The sequence below is a fragment of the Rhinolophus sinicus genome, linkage group LG04 (genome assembly GCF_036562045.2).
Source record: "Rhinolophus sinicus isolate RSC01 linkage group LG04, ASM3656204v1, whole genome shotgun sequence".
Classification (NCBI taxonomy): Eukaryota; Metazoa; Chordata; class Mammalia; order Chiroptera; family Rhinolophidae; genus Rhinolophus; species Rhinolophus sinicus.
The window spans coordinates 41,257,801-41,276,798 of NC_133754.1; the positions used below are offsets into that span (position 1 = coordinate 41,257,801).

At 37.7% G+C, this 18,998-nt stretch overlaps 1 protein-coding gene across 4 annotated transcripts in view; it reads right to left on the reverse strand.

Annotated features, from left to right (window-relative positions):
* Positions 1-18,998, reverse strand: part of ABCC4 (ATP binding cassette subfamily C member 4 (PEL blood group)) — a 245,202-nt gene that overhangs the window by 19,706 nt on the left and 206,498 nt on the right. For 3 of the 4 annotated variants that reach the window (XM_019737179.2, XM_074329431.1, XM_074329430.1), the window contains 3 exons: positions 10,313-10,402; positions 4,546-4,718; positions 4,011-4,116 (listed from right to left, as the gene is read on the reverse strand). In XM_019737179.2, coding sequence (XP_019592738.2) covers positions 4,011-4,116; positions 4,546-4,718; positions 10,313-10,402 — 369 coding nt within the window. Of the gene's footprint in view, positions 1-4,010; positions 4,117-4,545; positions 4,719-10,312; positions 10,403-17,512; positions 17,768-18,998 lie in introns of those variants that run through there. The other variant, XM_074329432.1, reaches the window with a different exon arrangement.

The following is an 18,998-nucleotide window of genomic DNA, read 5'->3' on the forward strand; positions in this document are numbered from 1 at the left end:
GAAAGACCTATATGCTGAAAACTACAAGACATTTTTAAAAGAAATTGAAGAAGACACAAAGAAATGGAAAGACATTCCGTGCTCATTGATTAGAAGAATCAACATAGTTAAAATGGCCATATTATCCAAAGCAATATACAGATTTGATGCAATCCCCATCAAAATCCCAATGGCATTTTTTAAAGAAATAGAACAAAAAATCATCAGATTTGTTTGGAACCATAAAAGACCCCAAATAGCCAAAGCAATCTTAAGAAAAAAGAACAATGCTGGAGATACCACAATCCCTGACTTTAGCTTGTACTACAGGGCAACAGACACATAGACCAATGGAATTGAATTGAGAACTCAGAAATAAAACCACATAAATATGGACAGATAATTTTTGACAAAGAAGCAAAAAACATACAGTGGAGAAAAGACAGCCTCTTCAACAAATGGTGCTGGGGGAATTGGAAAGCCACGTGCAAAAGAATGAAACTGGACTGCTATCTGTCACCATGTACCAAAATTTATTCAAAACTGATCAAAGATTTAAGAATAAGACCTGAAACAATAAACTGCATAGAAGAAAACATAGGTACTAAACTTATGGACCCTGGGTTCAAAGGGCATTTAATGAATTTGACTCCAAAGGCAAGGGAAGTAAAAGCTAAAATAAATGAATGGGACTATATCAAACTTAAAAGTTTCTGCACAGCAAAAGAAACCATCGACAAAATAAAGAGGCAACCAACTGAATGAGAGATTTTTGCAAACAGCGCCTCCAATAGGGGGCTAATATCCAAAATAAACAAGGAACTGATGCAACTCAAGAACAAAAAAACAAACAACCCAATTGAAAAATGGACAGAGGACATGAAGAAACATTTCTCCAAAGAGGACATACAAATGGCAAATAGACATATGAAAAAATGCTCAACATCACTAATCATCAGAGAAATGCAAATAAAAACCACAATGAGATATCACCTCACCCCACTTAGAATGGCTGTCATCAACAAGACAAATAGTAAGTGTTGGAGAGGACGTGGAGAAAAATGAACCCTCATACACTGTTGGTGGGAATGCAGACTGGTGCAGCTGTTATGGAAGGCAGTGTGGAGGTTCCTCAAAAAATTACAAATAGAATTATCGTATAAACCCGCAATCCCTCTCCTGGGTGTCTACCCAAAAAATCTGAAAACATTTATCCATAAAGACACGTGCGCTCCAATGTTCACTGTGGCTTTATTTATGGTGGCCAAGACATGGAAAAAACTAAAATGTCCTTTGATAGATGAATGGATAAAGAAATTGTGGTATATATACACAATGGAATACTATTGGGTGGTAAGAAGATGAAATAGGACCATTTGTGACAACATGGATGGATCTTGAGATTATAATGCTAAGCTATGAAATAAGTCAGACAGAAAAAGCAGAGAACCATATGATTTCACTGATACGTGGTATATAAACCAAAAACAACAAAAGAACAAGAGAAACAAAAACTCATAGACACAGACAATAGTTTAGTGGTTACCAGAGGTTAAGGGGGAAGAGGGTCATAGATGAGGGTAAAGGGGATCAAATATATGGTGATGGAAGGAGAACTGACTCTGGGTGGTGAACACACAATGGGATTTATAGATGATGTAATACAGAATTGTACACCTGAAATCTATGTAACTTTACTAACAATTGTTACCCCAATAAACTTTTATTTAAAAAAATTTGTATTTTTTTGGCACCCTCTGTATAATAAAAGGAAGCTTCTACCACCAGTGTTGCAATACCAAAAACCAAAAAGAAATCTATATGGTACATTTAGGAGCAAAGATTTTATTTCAACAGACCCCCAACTAGGCTGGAGACAAAGCCATCTTTCTGTTGCATGGGCATCTAAAGCCAGCCAACGTGCTTGAAACAGGTAAACTTCTTAGCATCATTCATTTATCGTGGAAGTAGGATGGTATGGTGGACAGTCTATGAAATACAACACTAGACATGAGAACAACAAAGTAACAGGTGAAAAGCAGAAATGAAGGGTTATCTTCCAATTCAAGAAGACAACATGAAGGACTAAGAATGCTTGATGCCAAACTATGTTATGGAATCCAGTAAGAGTCACTGTCCTGTAATCTTGGAAAGTCACAAAGTCACTCACAAAAGTCTGCTGGAGTGGTCTGTCTCCTGCTGCAATGCGCTTGTCCAGATGACCAGAGGCACTGCTTGAAGTTTAAAGCATCATTTTGGGTGGAAATGCCCCACTCCTATGGTATGCCTCACCAGAACTCATTTCTGTACATGTGCAGCTCTGGGGAGTGACAAGGCTAAAGGCACTACTTCAATGCTGACAGTCTAGCGTCTTCTCAATGACCCTATTGGTGATCCCTCTAACAATGCATGTGAGTTAGGGCAGGAGGTAATATTCCAGAAATCACCCAAGAAATCAAAAGTGACAGCTCCATTACCACTGGATACAAGGAAGTTTGGATATTAGTGATCGTTTATTACTGATCGTTTAACCTGTTTTGTATGACCATAAAAAAATCACTGGTTAACTCCATTTGTGGCCTGTCATGTACCACACAGGCCTTCTTTATCTACCAGTATTTACTTCTTCATTACTAATCAGAGCATCACTGGATGCTGTGCTGTCTAGTGACAACAGTTAGCATCCACAAGATGGATGAAAATCTGTCCATTGCCACAGGCTGGGGTTAGCCTGAAAAAAATTACATTCTTTGGGCTTATCTGCAGCCAAAGATTTTTCCTTTGAGGGATGATTTCCTTTTCATTTTATAAAACCACATTCTAAGATTTACTGAAACTGAGCAAGTAACAGAGGAAAAAGAAAAAGAGAGGAGGAATGAGAAGAGAGGGAGAAAAGGGAGGGAAGGAGAAGGGAAATAAAGGAAGGAAAAGACTGAATTGCTAAGGGAGAAAGAGCCAATCAAACCTGGACAGAGATACTAGACATATGCCGAGTCGTAACCAAAGTTTAGAATCTGCCATGTGTGCACTACTTGGATCTACTGTGTAAGAGACTTGCTGGCTGTTTATCTACCATCTCTCGGTCCCAGATCTACCTTTCTTCCTACACTCTCATCTGTGATGCTGGGACTGGGTCTCTACAAACCACATTTCAGAGGCTCTTTGGCCAGTTGGCTGTTACGTTCTTCCAGTAGGGGGCACCAGGGGCGACTGAAGGCAGGACACATCAAATGGTCTACCTGGTTTCTGTCAGCCATACCAACATCACCCCAGCAGTGGGACTTGGCTCCAGCCTCCATCTTCTGTTAGCACATTGAAAACCAGCATCATCCTGTTCCCTCCATCACATATGACCATTAGCTGGGCAGTGTCCCCCCCACCCGCCCTTTGGAGGTCTGAACACTGACTCTTTAGGAGCTTTCCTTAGAGTTCCTAGGCCTGGAGATATGTCCCAGGGCACGGTAACTGCTTCCTAAAATTATTACCCCAGTGTTTCGTTTCACTTTCCCAGCCCTCCAAGTCTATGTAACAAATTTCCTATATCAAATCCTTTCTGTTGAAATGCATAGTTTTTCTGACTAGGCCCTTTCTTCTCATAGACTCCCTCTGAAACGCATCTTGTGAATGTTCCAACAGCTGAGAAATTTTGCAACCTTACCCAACAACCTCCTGGCAGTCCAAATGGAAGAGTAAATTTTTGATTATGGGAATCCAAAATGCTAAGACAACTGTGACACAGAAAAAATGACTATGTTCTATCACCCTGTAATATGAAGCCTTAGATTGGATTTGGAATATTTTCATGGTTGACCATCTTAAAGCTATTAATATGAAAATATGGAATTACTGGATATATTATTTAATACCACATTCTGAATATGTAGTGAAGTATCTGAGTTATTGTAAGGAACGCAAAGAAATTTAACAGAATATTAACTTATTAGAGGTTTCTATCAAGCTTCCCAAGACAGCATAAGTTGAAAATAGAACATAAATGGAAACAACTGGAATTCCACAGGTGAAGTTCTTACCATAATCTTGTCGCTGTCGATAATGGTGTTCAACCTGTGTGCAATGGTTAGCACAGTGCACTGGGCAAATTTCTCACGGATTTTTTTTTGTATTAACTCATCAGTTCTGGAATCACAGAAGGTGAGTTTAGTTCAGTGAAGACAAACAAGACTTAAAAAGATCACATGTTATTTTTATAATGTTTTTAAAAATCAGTACTTTAAGCCTGGTCTTGTTCTTTAAAAACTAAGTATAAAGTCTATTTAGACATTTACTATTTTTCATAAAACAATGGAACATAGTCTTCCCTTTAAATTGCTTGAAACTATCAGGAGTTAAATTTAGGAATCTAGTTCTCTTAGGATGCCTAATAGTATCATAATTAACGCTGTACAACATGTTTTGGTTTCTTCCTGTTTGCCAGAATTAATGTTATCAACAGGTATCTTTGGAGCACAGAGAGCACTTAGAAAAAATTTTCAGCTTCACTAAATGTTTCTTATTTTACCACATTTAAAACTTGGATTCAGGATTACATGGAACTCAGCTCTGTACCTTGGATCCACATTTGCTGTTGCTTCATCAATTATCAATATCCGATTTTTCTTGAGAATAGCCCTGGCAAGGCATACCAGCTGTCTCTGTCCAACACTGAAGTTTGATCCGGATTCTGCTAATTCAGTATCCATTTTACCGGGAAGATCTTCGATGGCTTCTTTAAGTTGTACCTATGTATGTAGAAAGAAGATTTTTTTTTTTTCCCCCTAAACAAACTACTGCAGTAGACAAGCTTCCTATACGTTAGAGCTTTGAAATCCTTGGAACCTCTGTATTTTCCGTGGATGGTCACACACCAGGGAGAGTTACTTCTAGTTAGTGTTCACGGAGAAGGCTGGTCGAGTTAATTCAGGATAGAAATATTGACTTAAGAGCAGAAACTTAATGGGAATCAAGACTCCTCTTGGTTGCCATCAGTAGGCACAGTCTATTCATGTCGTGCCAATTTCATTATGACATATACAGTATGTTAACTAAAATTATTCTCAAGGTAAAATATTTAAAAAAAGTAAAATGTTCCTTCTTAATTTTAAGTTGAAAGTTACCTACAGGAATTTATAGAGACAAAAAGCAGGACAGTGGTTGTCTAGCGACTGGAAGGTTAACTGAGAATGGACATGAAAATTTTGGGGGAGACAAATGTTCTAAAGTTGGACTGTGGTGATTTATCAACATCACTGAATCACACTTACAAGGGGGGAACTTTCTGGTATGTAAATTATACCTCAATAAAGTTGGTGAAAAGAAATCATCTCAGTGTGCCCCCTTTGATGGCACATATATCTACTAGGAACCCCCCCGAGGGATTAGTTAAGGAAGTCTCTCAAAAAATGAAGCCATATCTCCCAATGAAGTCTAAACAGAAAAGTTAAAAGGAGCTTTATGGTTGAATCAAGTTTCCCAAAAATATATTTTGCAAAGTAGTTAATACACTAAAAGGAAACTTTGTTTTTCTCTTTTTAATGATTGCAGGAAGTATGGCTCTCTAAAAATAAACTTATCAGTACCTTGCCCTTTTGGAAGGTTTTAAAGTTAAAAAAAAGTACAAATTCATACATTGGCAAACTACATTTCATATATTAGTAAATTTGGAGTCGATTTTAGTGATGGTTCTTTCCCAAATTTAATCCCATATTGCTTGACCAGTCAAGTGTATTTACTTCATCTCATAAATATTTTTTAGTGAATAAAAACTCATGAAAAACAGGGCACAACATAACATTTTATTTCCCCCAGACTGTGGTGATAGACGGTGCTTATAGTAACCTCTGTTCAAAAAATTATAATCATTGTACATTAAAAAACAAAAACTCTTAATCACCAAAGATAATCTGAAACTATACAGGATGGTAGAGCTTAGTTCAATGACTATTGTGGGGAGATTTTATGGAGCAAGAACCAAACTGAGGCTATACTTGAGAGTTAAAGAAGAAAAAGTAAATACATTTCAAATTAAGAAATGAACAGATTGATGAGTGAGTGATGACCGATAAGCACGGACACAGAATTACGATGTTAAATAACAAAACACCAAAGGTAAGTAGGCAATATTTTCATGGTATCCTAAACGCTGAAGCACTTCTTATGAATGTGATCTCGAGTTGTGTTCATGATGGAAGTCAAATCCTAACAAACTGAAATTCTGAGTCAGGATTAAATACGGTATTGGTACTTAGCATTAGCATGAAAGGTATACAACATCTAAAGTGTAAGATCTAAATTGTGGTGCAAGTCCTTGTACTGAAAATTCTAAAATGGAGTATGTCAACTTAGTCAACGCCCCCTCCAGGACAAGGAAGAGGACTTACTAAGTATTCTTTTTATGGCACATATTCATAGCTCTATGCCCCAGGTGATGGGACTGATCAAAAGTATGATAGTGGCAAGGTCTTGATCAGCTTTTCCTGCGGAGCTGACTTTGGTAACACTTCTGTACGCAAACTGGTCTATCTGAAGACTGACAGCCAGGCTTTGAAAAAATGATCTCACATCTGCCTAACTCAGATGATATATCTCATCAGTAATTTGGTTTTGACCCTCGTTCAGGTTGTCCATATCTGCCTGATGAGAAGGGTTGTGAGATGAAGAACAATGAACATGTGTTCTGGAAAACACTGTTTTCTGAGACTCTGTCTTCATTTAAAAATCAGGGATGGTTGAGAATGAAACAAATGTGAAGGCCCCCTGTAGTGTTATTCTACATTCATGTTATAATTAAGTGTTGGAGCTGAGAAAAAGAGACTGGAGGCAATATAACATAGTAAGTAGGAATAACAACTGGAGAATTTGAAAACATTAGATAGCAGCATAATATTACTAGTAAATTTCTTGAGTGAGATAACTGTATAATGTAGGAGAATGTCCTTGTTTCTGTAAGGTACATATTTACATATATAAGGGTGAATAGCAAATTTAATAAAAATTTCTGCAACTTACTTTCAAACAGTTCAGCACAATACAGATTGTAGAAGAGAGGAAGCAAATGTGGCAAAATATTAACAATTAATGGATCTAGGTAAAGGGCATATGTGTGTTCAGTCAGACTGTTTGACTTTCCTGTGATCTGAAAATTTTTAAATAAAAAATTGGGACCTTGAAGCTAGATTGCCTGGGCATGAGTCCCATCTGGCTCTGCCAAGTGGGCAAGTTCCTGAACTTTCTCTATCTTAGCTGCCTAACCTGTAAATAAGACTATAATATTATAATAATAAAGATGCCTCCCTCCCAAAATTGTTGGAGTATGAGTCAGTATGTGTAGCGTTTCCAACCGTGTTTGATATAAAGCAAGAGATCCATAGATATTGTCTATTATTGATAATGCTGTCAGCTAGTCTGTCTCTCTCCATGTTCTGCTGTATTTTTATTCTTTGAATTTATCAGTTCTGAGACTATATACATATAGATATGATAGTCTTGCATCTTTGACCTTTTACTGATAAATTGATTTATGTTTAGCCATTAGTTATGTAATATTTATAGAGCTGCCATTGCTTTTTAGGTTCCCCAATCAGCACTGATTTCTAATGAACTTCCTTTAGTTTATAGCTGGCTATTTCTGAGTACATTAGAAAAAAGCATTTTCAGCATATTTTTAAAAATACCAAGAAGAGGCGAGCAACATTCATAGATCTGTCTCCCTTCTGAAAGCCCATCTCTGGGAGAAGGAGGCAGCAGAACTAAGAGGAATTTTTTTTTTTTTTTTAAGATTTTATTGGGGAAGGGGAACAGGACTTTATTGGGGAACACTGTGTATGTACTTCCGGGACTTTTTTCCAAGTCAAATTGCTGTCCTTTCAATTTTAGTTGTGGAGGCTGCTGTCCAGCTTCAAGTTGTCCTCTCAGTCTTAGTTGTGGAGGGCGCAGCTCAGTTCCAGGTCCAGTTGCCGTTGTTAGTTGCAGGGGGCGCAGCCCACCATCCCTTGCGGGAGTCGAACCGGCAACCTTGTGGTTGAGAGGATGCACTCCAACCAACTGAGCTATCCGGGAGCTCAGCAGCAGCTCAGCTCAAGGTGCCATGTTCAATCTTAGTTGCAGGGGGCGGAGCCCACCATCCCTTGCGGGACTCAAGGAATCGAACTGGGAACCTTGTGGTTGAGAGCCCACTGGGCCATGTGGGAATCGAACCGGCAGCCTTCGGAGTTAGGAGCATGGAGCTCTAACCGCCTGAGCCACCGTGCAGGCCCGGAATTTTTTTTTTTTTTAAGTATCTTTTCCTTTAATTTGAACTTCATGAAAGGAAAAATGCAGTGCTCTCTTACTGAATGTTAAGCCAACCTATGAGTCTGGGCTCCCATTTCCATTTTGGCATCATTTATAAACCAGCTGACTAGGGATTTTAGTCCACCTAAAATTTTACCTCATTGCTTTCTATGTTTTTCAGTGAAATATTTGGTAAATTTTCTAAAAATTAGGATACCAAATCTTTCATTGAAAAACAAAACATACAAAAGGCATAAATAAATAATTCATGGAGAAACACAATGATGGGATGACTTCCCACGTGAAGAAGTATCACTGAGGCAACAAGGTCAATTCCAGAAGCAACACATGGAAACCACTGACTTCACTTGTGAAATAAATTCAAGTTTATTTCTATTCACAGGAAGTTCCAAATGTAGTTTAAATAAAGGTAGATCTTAATATCATCTACCAATTTCACCATCTCATCATTTTTAGAATTCTGGGAGGCTTCTAAATTTTAATTTTGGCTACTACAGATGAATTAAGTACAAGTTACAGAGAAGTTCTAAGATAGTTTTTGACAGGATGCGTCTCCCAATTAACATTTCTTCACTGTCCATGGAGCAATATGTTTCTAGAGTAATTTTACTATCTGAATCTGAAAAGAGCAATCTCAAGCTCTGAAACAAATAGAAAAATAATTTACCAGTAATTCCTGTTTTTCAAAGGTCTGTCACAATTTCACCATTAAATGGGCCCTGAAAGTTCAAGAGCAGTGGACCATCTTATCTTTCTTCATATTTAATGGTTAACTGTTCTCCCACCTCTTCTAGAATTTCACTGTAGAAAGACCTCCCACCTTAAATGAAATCAGCGGTCCACTGCTTTTCAAGTAAGAGAAGATGAAGTAGTCAGCCTGATTTAGGAAAATAAAATCCCCACAGTTGCTGGAAAGCAGGTGGGTGTGGGAAGACTCAGTGCTGACATGCCTTCAGAAACCAGAATTACTGGCAGGAAATTGTTGGGCCTCCAAATCTGCTTGTTCACAGTCAGAGCTCATTTATAAATTCAAGATTTCAGAGCTATCTCTGGAAGGGTGACGTGATATGACAAACGCAGATTCAAAACAACAACAATGTGAGCAATTGATCATTGAAATTGTGCCTTATTTTTTTTTTTTTTAAAGAAATGAGCCACACCTCTCTGAAATGAAGAGAATGTTAATCAACATTCAGTACAGGTTTATAAGTGCTCACTTTTTAAAAGCGAAAGATTGAGCTAAGTCCTGTGAGGGATGAGAAGTCTGTCAATGATTTAGAAGTCTAGATATGGTTTGTGCCATTCCAGTAGCTTAGAATCAATTTGCAGAACTAGGGCAAACAGACAAAATAAGGAGTATTAAAATATACAAACCAATAGCGCCTTAACAGTCAAAATCCTTCTCATACCAAGGGAGAAAAAATTCAAAGACGGGGTCCAAAGGGAAACACAACACAAATAATAGAAAATACTCTAGAAATTAATGTACAAAAATGTAGCAAAAGTTCCAGGGTTCTCTTACCTGCATTCTCTCTGCAGCATTAAAACATGTTTGCCAATAAATATTATCACATTTTAACTGTATAATTTACCTTTATAAACAATTTCTTATAAAACTTCAGAGTATTTTATTAGTATGACCTCATTCATCTTTTAGTTAATAATGAAAAGAACTATTAATGTCCCTAAAGACCAGAGGAGTAAAATGAATGCTGTAGGGTAATTAATTAGCCACTAGGTCACTAGTAGAATTTGAACCCATAATTATAACTTCTAGTTTAGTGCTCTGCTAAGGGCAAATAAGATAATGTATCTAATTGCTTTGGGTTCTAGGAAAAAAGTTAAAATGAGAACATCAGGCACTACATTTTTGGTTTTCAACATCATCAATATACACATTTTAAGTATAGCCGTGTCATCAATGTTCTCCTAAGGGGTGAATAAAGTCAGTTAAACCAAAAAGCTCCCTCTTAATTACTTGCATGCTATAAATGTACATACACACCTACAGATGCTAAAAAGTTCATTACATTTTATAAATTACCTCTTTTAAGGCATTCCACAGTTCCTCATCCGTATGCTCATTAAAAGGATCCAGGTTTTTCCTCATTGTTCCAGCAAATAAAACAGGTTCCTAAATACCCCAAAATAGTGAATGTTATTACTGTAGCATCTTTTCCTTTTATTCCAAAGCTAACTTTCAGAACAAAATTAAATTAAAAAAATAAAAATCGCTATAATCATGATTTATAAAGTTGCAAATGCCTGTTTACAAAATAACCTATTAATTTCCATTATACAGAGTGAAGTGCAATATCTATTCTGCACCACTGAACATTAACAAAAGAAGCTGTTGAAGTGTGTCATCTTAAGAAGAAACTGAAGAAGAAAAAGGGTTGGTTTTTTAAAATGCTTTCCTAATAGTGATATATCTGCTTAAACAGAAAAAACGAGGATATAATTATTTGAGGAAGTTTACATCAAGAGAGTTACATAATTTTCAATCCTGGTGTGACACTGGGAAAAATACCATGAGCATGGTTAGTTGAAGTTTGGGCCACAAAGCAAAATTGTTAAATATTTCCACACTGCACTAAAGAATACATTAGGCTATCACCTCCATTGGTAAAACAGTCTGCCAGGACTGGGAATCTCTCCACACGTTTGAAAGGGACAACCTGTATGTCTTTGTCCAAAAAGAATATAAACTAATGGGGCCAGTGGCACCTCTATTCATGAAGAGATTCCCTCTGATTTGCATCATCTAATCCCCATATTATCTTGTCTGTGCATCAGGATTACAGGACTGACAGAACCTTGTTATTAACTGCAAGGGCTGCATAACCTGAAATCCTTTTGTGACATGTGTCATAATAAAATTATTTTCATTTAAATAGCTCTTCCTATTCATCTGCTTTGGGAGGGGCCGCAACTAAATTCCTCTTGAAATATATGCCTCCTTTTGGGTTTCAAGAGAGAATCTTGTACCTAAGCTTAAGTAGGCCGTTTACGTTTCCTTCTGGAAGGCTCTAGTAACCCAGGCCTCAAGAATATGCGCAGCAGAAAAGAACCCAATTGATTACTTTCAATAAAGGTGGTAGAACAATGAAAAGCATAGCTATGGGAGCAAGACGAAATTCGACTTTTCTAGCAGTGCTGGACTCGAGGGAATCACCAGCCTCAAATTTCGCCTGGCCTTAGGGCTAGACTGTTCTTCTTTACTTCTCAAAAGCCTCAGAAGAAAGATTGAGAAGGTAGACTTTTCTCTTCTCTAGTCATGAAGAAGAAAGACACTCAATACCTTCATTCCCTAGTGTCTCAGTTTGAAGACTGGTGAGGGAGAAATGGCTGCAGAAGACAGATGATGTGCCAGCAAAAAATACGTATCGCTAAGCAAAAGTTAAGTTAAAGGTATTAAAAAGTGCACTTTATTTGCACAAAGTTGATTAAGTGGCCAATATGCCCCCAAAAGCATTGAAAATCACTGGTCCTGTATGATGTTTAAAAATGATTACTGAATTGAACTGAAAAATCCCGAGACCCAAATTTAAGGTCTCCCTTAAATCTACTGAATTTAGGATCAAAGACTAAACCATCTAGGCCACAGTGAGTTCTTTGTCAGGGGAATAACCATCATTCTACTTCAGATTTAAAGGAACAAAACAAAACACAAAAACTTCTCTTGCTCTGTAATTATCAACTCTTAAGATTCCAACAACCTAGGCGATATCTCTTCTTTTAGTTGTTTCCCTGAGGTTTACAGAAATATGTGGTCAGGTGAGGGGAGGCTGCTGCCCATTATTCCTCAGTCTTCTCTAACTCTACTCCCGCTTTCCCCACAAGGCTCTTGACTACAGGCAGTATTCTACTCTGGGGCCCAAACTGAGAGATTCTTTGAGGACTGGTGTTTGAAGAGATAAAGGGGCTGAAAGAGGACAGGTTAAGAAATAAGTTTTCAGCCCGGTGACGGATGGTCTCTTCACTTATATGAAAGACATGGACTGTTTCTTTGTCCCTCTCAGCTTTTATGACCCCAACATCTTTTCCTTTGGGTTCCTCTCACAGAGCCAATTCACATTTGGTAAGAGGTCTAGAGTTTGATAAAGTCCCTGGTTTTCAAAGGACACGTCAGAAAGACATTACTTAAGCTAACTACTAAAAAAAAAAAAAATTGCTTTGTTTTCAAAAGACGAATGGTTCTTCTTTCCCTAAGCGATGACAGGGCTCCCAGTACTAGAGAGAGCATTTGGGAATGGTGGTTTTGGTGGTTTAAGAGAACCGGTACAGGGACAGCCATTTAAAATTCAGTCATCTATTTCATAATCAGGGCCCCTCGTCACTTTCCTCACCTTGTCCTCTTTAGGAAACTCCCTGAAGTGGATGACTCTCCCCAGAGAGGGAAACTAAAGTGGGCTTCTTTGCAGATAGAGGAGTTGCTCACTCTGAGCCCGGCCAATGCCAGCACTTGCTTTATGCTGAGCTTAAAACAGAGACCTTAGATGCTCGGTGGGCCTTAAGGAGGTTCTGCTAATTATCACCAAATCACTGCTGATTATCATCAAGAGAAAAAAATTAAGTTTAATTCTTTTCCATTGCACAAGGGTCCCTACTAAAATCTCTACTGCAGATCTGAAAGGATATATTAGGCAAGTACTCATGTTTATTTAGTAGTATGAGATGGAGGAAAATAGTTTAGTAAGTAAGAATACTTTTCTTTGTTAAGACATGCCGAATATATATTTCAAAATGAGTAAAATGTCAATTAAAAAACTTGTTGAATGAAAAAAGTAATTTACTAAAACATGAACTGATTGAAGCTATACTTTCTTCAAAACTAGCAGTCAATTTGTTAACAATGCCTATTTTAATATGCCAATGTGTTTTATGCCTGGTATTCATTTTGGTTTCTACTCATTCTACTTTCATCCACTTGCCAAATAATAAATTATTATATTATCTTCAAAAGGTAGTAAAAGTGCTCACACTAGACACACACTGCAAGAGCAGATAAGGGTCAAATTAATTATCGTTTCTGATAGATATTATTATTTAAAGTACCCACTTCCAAACAATGAAGTTAATAATCTAATCTTATAAATAAATGTTATAAAAATGGTTGTAGGCAGAATATTTCAGTGTAGACAATTACTGTAGGGCACACAACCTGCATGTAAATATACAGTAAATTTATTAGCCTAAGTGCTATGTTTTTTCTGAAGGCACACAATTAAACTTCATTTAATAAGAGCTGGCACGGTCCAGTTAGGGAAACAAATGCTCTTGTTCAATGTCATATTTTAAATGGAGCAGTAGTATCAAATCTGCTTTTCATCATGGTTTAATGTGTGTACTTCTTTGCTATCCTTTGAGCCATACTCAGTAATAATTTTTTCCTTTGTTACTAACATAACACAAGTTCATATTAGGCGTGTGACCCAAAAATGGCCACTCTGAATCAAAGCATTTAGTGCAGTAAATTGATAATCCCTCAACACAACTGCAAGACTGAACACTACAGTCTTACTAGACCTTTTGTATAGACCACTGGAAGACAAACCTTTCATTATCCTAAAAAGAAACCCTACCTGCTAACCTTCAGATACTTAAAACGACCCGGGATCAAGACAAAAACTGTACAAGTGGTTACAAACTAAGTAGATAAAGCACAAACACTTTACTTTTTACCCTAATCATTTCAGTCCTAAACCAGGAAACTCCCCTCTATGAAAATATATTGTCAGGAGTAGCTACTGCCACTGTTTCTTTGAGTCGTAAGAGCTGCATTTTCATTTCTAATCTGAAGACCTTTATGGCAGCTCATCTCCCTGTTTCAAGAATGAGAGAATCACCTGAAGTGGCTTGAAATCTTGGTTTCCTTTTTTTTTTTAAATCCTGTAGCCTCTGAATGAACCGATCATCATCCATATTCAGAAGAAAAGAACATTGTTCACCAACAAAGGAAAAAGAATTTAAGTCGTGTAAAGTCCTCTTTCGATACAAAAAGGTCAGGAGCTCCGGGGAGCAGTTCCACAGGCTTTAATGAAGACCTTCAGTGTCAGAAACAAAGGCCCGACTGCATTAGGCTGGAATCCAGTTGTATTTCTTTACTAGTAACAGCATACCCACCTCTTCTCTCTTTGAGTTTTGTTCTCAAGAAGAAAAAAATAGGGAAAGAAAATCAGGTAATAAAGAAGTCTTAAAGAGACAGCTCTGGTTAACCTTTCTCAACCTTCTGAAGACAACCCCAAGGAATGGAAATACCAAAAAAGGAGAGTGGAGTGTTTAAAAAAATACCTAACTTTTGCTTTGATTTTAAAAGTCTATTAAATATTTTAGAAAATGAATCTGTTTAATCATATAAAGATGATAGCTGTTGGTCTGTGCCAACCGTTGGGGTGCAATAATAAATATTGCATTTCCATGGAATCCCTCTTCAACTGAAAACATTTTCTTTGTGCCAATAGAATAGGGGCTCTAGGTGTAGAGAATCCATCCAAAGAAGTTTTGAAATCCATCTTTCTAGATCCTTTCAGATAAGCAAGCTATTCCCTGAATTATAATCTCACCTTGGTGTTCTGTTTGGGGAATACATTTAACTATTTCCAGTCATGAGCACAAAAGACACATACATTTCAGATACCTGTTCTGTTTAAAAAAAATTTATTTAGGAAGTGCTGTTATTTTTTGCTTATTCCTGACATTTGGAACTCAAATTGAGGTGTACATTTTTAAGAATACAGTATTTGTTTTGGAAAGTTCCCTCCAGGACTGGCCCGATTATATATGTCACCACTCCCTTGCCTCTGTTCTTATGCAGGTCTCTGCTGCTGTCACATCTCCCCCAGATCTGACCTGCTTATAGTAGGGTCAAGAGTATCGGGGATGAGACCGGAACAGACCGCCATGGAAGCTCACTGCTGCACCCAGGACCACAGGAAGCAGGGAGCCAGGGGAAATGACGCGAGCCTGGTTCAACAAATTTGAGAACTGAAGGACACAGCACTGGGTTCCCCCTTTGCAGAGTCTGCTCTAAACTTCTGAGGGCCCCTAAGTCAGGGTGTGGAGACACAAGCAACACTGCTGCCTAATTCATGTTGAGGGAGGAGAGAGCAGCATAGACAAGTAACCAAGTAAGCAGGCCAACAGACTTTCTCCACCTCTGTAGCCAGCAAGACTGCAAAGAGAAGGGCTCTTAGCTCTGGCAAGGTAACACATTGAGTATCTGACTAGCCAATGACACGTAAGTGAATAAACCCATTTCTAAAATGATTTTTCTTTTAGTGCTGAATGTGACTTGAGTTTTCTGGCAAAAGTAACAAACAGTTCAGTTTTTCAAAACCAACAAACTGGGCAAATGAAGGACACAGCAATAGGAGAGATATCTTTCAACTTTGTTCTATATTCAGTTTTGTTATGGTTTTAGGGAATTCTTGAGTAGAGTGCTAGAAAAAAAAATGGGTAAAATATCCAGTGAGAACATCATTCAGTTTAACAAGCATTTATTTGGGAAAAAATAGATATAGATGATACACCGCATTTTGCCGAGTATAATGCATACGTTTTTGCCCAAATTTATGAGGGAAAAATAAGGATGCACATTATATGTGGATAGTACTAATTCTGTATCTATATAAATGATTTTAATTCTTTTATTTATGCTTATGAATTAAAAGTGTAACTCTAGAAATCAATGACGATATCTGTATGCAAAATAATACCCTGGAATACGATAATTGGTTTTGTTGAACTTACACGGACTTGCAACAACGAAGAGTTCTTGGCCTTCTATAATTCGTAAATATCGTAAATGTATTACCGGTACATAAAATTTCTTGTACCTTGTATCTGTTTCTGTGTTTTGCAATTATTGGTGACATCAAATTTCTTGTACCATAATGTGTTAATAAATGCTATAATTCCTTTATAATACAATAAAACAAGTACCTAAACGTAATCAAATAAAAATTTGAATCAAAAGATTAAAACGAAAGATATTTTTCACTGAAACTTTAGGCCAAAAACGTGAGTGTGCAGCATGCACATTGTATATGGCAAAATATGGTGGTCATGGAATCAGACAGTCTTAAGTTCTCATTCTACTGCTTATTAGCTGTTTGACTCAGGGTAAGTTATTAATCTCCCCAAGCCTCAGTTTCCTTACTGGAAAATGGGGTTAACCTTGCAAGGGCAGCTGTGAGAATCCAGAACGTAAATGAAGCTACTGGTGAGGTAGAAACATAGACCTGGAGCCCCGCCAAACGGGCACAGTGAGGGGAGGGGCAGCGTTTGTCAAACTGCAGGTCTAACCAATGTATCATGAAATCAATTTTGTGTCTCATAATCATCATTCTGTCTTTTATATGAACTAGAATAGAATGGATATAAAAGAAAAAGAGTGCAGAGCACAGTAAGTGTGTTCTGTCAAACTTCTGTTTTGTGTGTGCCTGCATGCGCGTGCACGAAATGATACAAAGCAGTTCTTCTGTGGAGCACAGTCACGCACGTTCAAGGCCCTGTCAGAGTGGTTGGCCGCTCAGGCTCTGGAGTTGGGAATCTCCCTGCAATAAATTTGAATCCTGGCCCTGTCACTTATTTAGTTAAGTGGGTTAAGCTCACTGTGCCTGTTTTTAAATCTGCCAGATAAGGAGAGAGGCTAAAATGTGTTAAGGATTCCACAGATGTTAGGAATTATTATTAATCCTTGTGTAACTTGTTAGGGATGGCAATAAGCACCAGAGCAATGGAAATGAGACACACAGCCTGTCCTCAAGGAGAGGTAGAAAATAGGTGGGAACGTGGGGAGGGCTGGGAAAAAAATGTCAGTGGTCTTCATAGGGGACTGCAGTGTATTAGTGGTGTACAGGTCGGGGATCAGCAAAGAATCCTGGTGGGAGGGAACCAGAAAACAAAAGAAAAGAACAAGTGCCACTCTTTCCTGTTGGGACCAACGGTGGATAGATTTCTCTGCTATGCGTGTGCTTTTCCCCAGAACTCCTATTGCACTCATTTTCTTTTTTGCTTCACTCTTTACATTTATATAAACAATTTGGTCTATGGTATCAGGAATCAATGTAAAGAGAATCACCATGGACTACATAAGTAGAAATTAAAGAGCAAAGTCCTTCTAGAATGCGTTACTATTTTTACTTAAGTAGAAATAATACCAGAAAAGCCAGTGTCCCACTCCTTAATAATCATAGTTACTCTTTAGTGGGCATTCATTCATTCCTAAGAACCAGGCATGGGGCCACAAACATTTTCTCACCCAGTTCAATCTTCACAATAATTCCGCGAGGCAGTTAATTACTAGACCTGGTTTGAGGACCAAGAAACTGAAGCTTGGAGGCTGACTTCATCAGGTTGCACACTCACATGAGGCAGAGCCCGGTCGTGTTGACACTCGGTCTACGCTCTTAAAGATTCTGAGTGATTTCCTGGGACCCTTTCCACATTGCACAGTCTCTCCTGACTCTTGTTCTTTAATCAACAAATATTGTGCCTTGGAGACAAAGGCATATAAAGTGAAAAAATAAAGGTTCTGTGTTTACAATGGTTGGTGATCATTATCTACATGGATACAAAGCTCAGCACTGTTTTGTAAGCACGCTCTCTGGAGTATGTATACAGAGCATGCTCAAAACTAGGGTGGAAACTGATGGAACAGAACCAAAACCTGGTGATGTCAAGGTATATTTAGTCTTCGCTCAGATGTGCTTCCAAAACATTACTGGCAGAGCCAAGAATCATCTAACGTTATTTCTATATTTATACAGTTCTTTTATGTACACAAGCATACAACCATTTCTTATTAAGGAGCATTAGAAGTAATGCAGGACACGTTTCTAGATCCTTTCATCCAAGGATATGAAAGTACTTAACAGACACCCACTATTTTTGCTAAGTAAATCTCTTTAGCCCATTTCAGAGATGGGTACAACCAAAATGTAAACTTTTGGAATTTAAACTCATATTTCATACGGTGATTACTACATCATGAATCTAATAACTAGGGGGAATCTTTTGGTACAAGGATTATATGTGCTGAAAATTTCTTTCCATGTTTTCCTGAAAGGAATATCTTTAAAACAAGTTTTTTGTTTTTTTTTAAATTCTGGTAAAATACATGTAAAATGTACTACCTTAAGCATTTCTGAGTATACAATTCAGAGAGATTAAATACATTCAACATTGTTGGACAGCCATCACCACCATCCAGTCACAGAGCTCCTTTCATCAACAAAACTGAAACTGTACTCATTAAACAATTCCCCATTCTCTACCTCCTCAAAGCCCCTGGCAACCATCATTCCACTTCCTGTCTCTATGAATTTGACTCCCATATAGATACCTCATATAAGTGGACTCATACAGTATTATCCTTTGGTCACTGGCTTATCTCACTTATCATAATGTCCTCAAGGCTCTCCATATTGTAGCATTATGTCCAAATTTCCTTCCCTTTTAACGCTGAATTATATTCCACTGTATGGACAGCCCACATTTTGTGTATCCATTCGTCCATCAATGAACATGTGGGTTGCTTCTATTATGAACAATGCATGGGTGTATAGATATCTCTTTAAGACCCTGCTTTCAATTCTTTGGGGTTCCTACCTAGAAGTAAAATTGCTGGATCGTATAAGTCTATGTTTAATTTTCTGAGGAACATCCATCCTGTTTTTCACAGTGGCTGTACCATTTTATATTCCCACTAGTGATGCACAAGGGTT